The sequence below is a fragment of the Triticum aestivum genome, chromosome 7D (assembly GCF_018294505.1).
Source record: "Triticum aestivum cultivar Chinese Spring chromosome 7D, IWGSC CS RefSeq v2.1, whole genome shotgun sequence".
In the NCBI taxonomy this organism is placed as follows: Eukaryota; Viridiplantae; Streptophyta; class Magnoliopsida; order Poales; family Poaceae; genus Triticum; species Triticum aestivum.
Genome location: NC_057814.1, coordinates 17192308 through 17196100, shown reverse-complemented (window position 1 = coordinate 17196100; position 3793 = coordinate 17192308). Strand labels below are relative to the sequence as shown.

Here is a 3793-nt window from a genome sequence, read left to right as displayed (position 1 = left end):
CAGAGCTTGTAAATCCCGTCCGAACCTATTTGCCTATAAGTTAAGCATTTTTGTGATCAGTCGGTCGAGAGAAATCATTTCCCTATTTTCCCCTGCAAAGTTAATACTTTATCTGTTGTCAAGGTTAAATTTTCTTTACTTGTCAACAAGGTTAAAGAAGGGCGATGGTATGACGTTTTGGCTGCTTTGTCGTATCCAGCCGCCCTACGTCATGGCCCGTTCATGCAGGAGAGCGTCCACGCATGTGTGTGCACAGCTGGAGTGTTTCCCATGGCGATACATCCCTACAGCTAGCGCATGCAGCGTGGAGAAAACAAAAGCAAAACCTGACGGAGGTTCAGCCCTCCTGGTACCGGCCGGCGACTTTTCCTTAATCTGGGCATGCGCTCTCTTATATAAGCCATGTATCTACTGTTCTAGCTAGCTAGATTGCGAGTGCACGCATGTATTCCATGGAACCTCACTACGACTACAACTACATCTACAACGACTTGACCTATACACACCATGACCAGTCCACATACTCACCGTCAGGTCACTACTACGACCAGCAGTACACCTCCTCCTCCTCCTCTTTCGCCCACCAGCAGCAGCTTCAGCTTCATTTCGGGGGCGCCATTGACGACTACCATGACTATGACATGGACCAGTTCAAGCTCAGTGCCCTCGTGGAAGTCGCCTCCACCTCCACCTCTATTCTGCCAACCACAAACCCCGGCCAGGCACGGGAGGAGCAGGGCGTCGCCAATTACCAGCGCCGCCGCGAGCCCACGGAGCCGCACCATCGTGCGGCGGAGGAGGAGCCGCTCATCGGGGTGCGCAAGCGACCCTGGGGCAAGTACGCGGCGGAGATCCGGGACTCCACGCGCAACGGGGCCCGCGTCTGGCTCGGAACCTTCGACACACCTCAAGCCGCCGCTCTCGCGTATGACCAGGCGGCCTTCGCCCTCCGTGGCGCGAACGCCGTGCTCAACTTCCCCGTCAGCTGCGTGGAGAAGTCGCTCAGCGGACTGGGCCTGGGCGTCGCCACCGCGGGGGAGGCCGGAGACTCACCGGCTCTAGCGCTGAAGCGGCGGCATTGCATCAGGAAGCGCAAGCCCAAGAACGACAAGATGAGCGCGGCTGTGGGGGGGAGGAAGCAGAGCCCGCAGCAGGAGGCAGCCGGTGCATCGGCTTCCTGTGTGCTGGAGCTGGAGGACCTGGGTGCTGACTACCTCGACGAGCTGCTGGAATTATGCGACAGATGACCTGACCTGACTGGCGATTTTCGCTCCACTTAACTGTCAGCTGCGAGCCTCCGCATTTTGGCGATCCATTCCCATCCGGATTCCGGACAGATGACAGATCAATCCGCCAGTCGCTGGCTCTGTATCCCCTCCTGCACACAGTTTCGATAGAATCCATTATTTCGTTTCATTCCTAATGCATTGCGCGCTCCTCCACTTCTACTCCCTCCGTCCCATAATATAAGAGCATTTTTGACATAGCTAACCGAACGCAATTAGTTCTGTCGCCCACAACAGTCAAGTTATTACATACTCCTTCCGGATCCTAGATAAGTGTCACAGCTTTGAACTAAGATTAATTCAAAATTACGACATTTAGAGCATCAATAGCGGGATACCCGTCAAGTCAAGCGGTCGCGTCGCATCTGGACAGTGATAGGTCACACCTCAAAAAAATCAATTTTACAACCGGATACCTTAGTCCTTAGTTACAGAACCTCAAATCCATACAATACATGCACGAGAAACCTAATCTAAAGTAGAGCCCGTGTCGCTCCGCAGCAATCATGTCCGGCAGTCGGCTGCACCCGCCTAAATGCTGCTCCGGTCGACGGCGAGGTAGAGTAAGACATGGGACGTGGTTGTGGCTTCCGGTATGGCCGAGCACCATATGGGGCGCCGGAGAATTGGACTCCGTCTCGCCAACATCCGCCGCCCGCAAGGGTTGCCGCAGCCTCTCGTGCCTGCTGCCTCTTACGGTGGGCACGCCGCGTCAGATTTGCTTCGGACGATGCCCATGTGTTCACCTTCATCACAGCATGCCAACGAAGTGGTAGAGCGTCCAACGCCGCGTTCGGACGCCAGACAGACCGCACGGCCTCCGGTGAGGCAGCGGCAACACACCTCGTGTCAGATCCATGCGTCATTTGGGTAAGGATCTATGCCTACTCGACGGAAGGAGTCTAAGTGTTGTCGTATCGCTGCTTCCACCTAGGAGCAGTGGTGATGGAGCAGATTTCCGTCAGAACCCTCGGTAAGGGTCCAAGCATTGCTGGAAGTCATTGATCGGAGGTCACACGAGGGGTTTATCCAGGTTCAGGCCTCCGAAGAGTAATACCCTAAGTCCTGCTGGTTTTGGTTATTCACAATGGAGGGATACCTCGTCTTAGGGATTACAATGGTGTATGATGTTGCTTCCGTGAGTTTCTCCTATCTGAGGATAGATGGCGAAGAGGAACCCTAGACCTTCCTTCATATAGACAGGAGAAGTCTAGGGTTTACATGCATGATGCGATCTGGGGCCGCTACCACCCACTAGTCTTGGGCATGAAGAAGGCCTTCTGGCCTCCTAGGGTTAGCATCATGTCATGGGGCTACTGGCCCCCCTTATAGTTGTTGATGCCATGCTCCTTAGGGTTAGCCACCCACTGTACAGGACTGTTGAAAATATGCCCTAGAGGCAATAATAAAATGGTTATTATTATATTTCCTTGTTCATGATAATTTTCTATTGTTCATGCTATAATTGTGTTATCCAAAAATCGTAATACATGTGTGAACACATAGACCATAACATGTCCCTGGTGAGCCTCTAGTTGACTAGCTCGTTGATCAATAGATGGTTACGGTTTCCTGACCATGGACGTTGGATGTCATTGATAACGGGATCACATCATTAGGGGAATGATGTGATGGACATGACCCAATCCTAAGCATAGCACTAGATCGTGTAGTTCGTCTGCTAAAGCTTTTCTAATGTCAAGTATCCTTTCCTTAGACCATGAGATTGTGCAACTCCCGGATACCGTAAGGGTACTTTGGGTGTGCCAAACGTCACAACGTAACTGGGTGGCTATAAAGGTACACTACGGGTATCCCCGAAAGTATCTGTTGGGTTGGCACGAATTGATACTGGGATTTGTCACTCCATATGACGGAGAGGTGTCTCTGGGCCCACTCGGTAGGACTAATGAGCTCAATGTGATCAAGGAGTTGTTCACAGGATGATGTGTTACGGGAACGAGTAAAGAGACTTGCCGTAACGAGATTGAACAAGGTATCGGTATACCGACGATCAAATCTCGGGCAAGTATCGTACCGATAGACAAAGGGAATTGTATACGGGATTGATTGAATCCTCGACATCGTGGTTCATCCGATGAGATTATCGTGGAGCATGTGGGAGCCAGCATGGGTATCCAGATCCCGCTGTTGGTTATTGACCGGAGAGTTGTCTCGGTCATGTCTACGTGTCTCCCGAACCCGTAGGGTCTACACACTTAAGGTTCGGTGACGCTAGAGTTGTAGAGATATTAGTATGCGGTTAACCGAAAGTTGTTCGGAGTCCCGGATGAGATCTCGAACGCCACGAGGAGTTTCGGAATGGTCCGGAGGTAAAGATTGATATATAGGAAGTCCAGTTTCGGCCACCAGGAGAGTTTCGGGGGTCACCAGTATTGTACCGAGACCACCGGAAGGGTCCGGGGGTCCACCGGGTGGGGCCACCTATCCCGGAGGGCCCCATGGGCTGATGTGGCGTGGGAACCAGCCCCTGGTGGGCTGGTGCG

The 3793-nt window shown here is 52.6% G+C and overlaps 1 protein-coding gene across 1 annotated transcript; it reads left to right on the top strand.

The window, feature by feature from the left end:
- Positions 1-452: 452 nt before the first annotated feature.
- Positions 453-3555, top strand: LOC123164966 (ethylene-response factor C3-like; the record flags this gene model as incomplete). The annotated part of the gene is made up of 2 exons (XM_044582586.1): positions 453-1225; positions 3543-3555. Coding segments are annotated over exons 1-2 (786 nt in total), but the record flags the coding sequence as incomplete, so codon positions are not given.
- Positions 3556-3793: the final 238 nt, after the last annotated feature.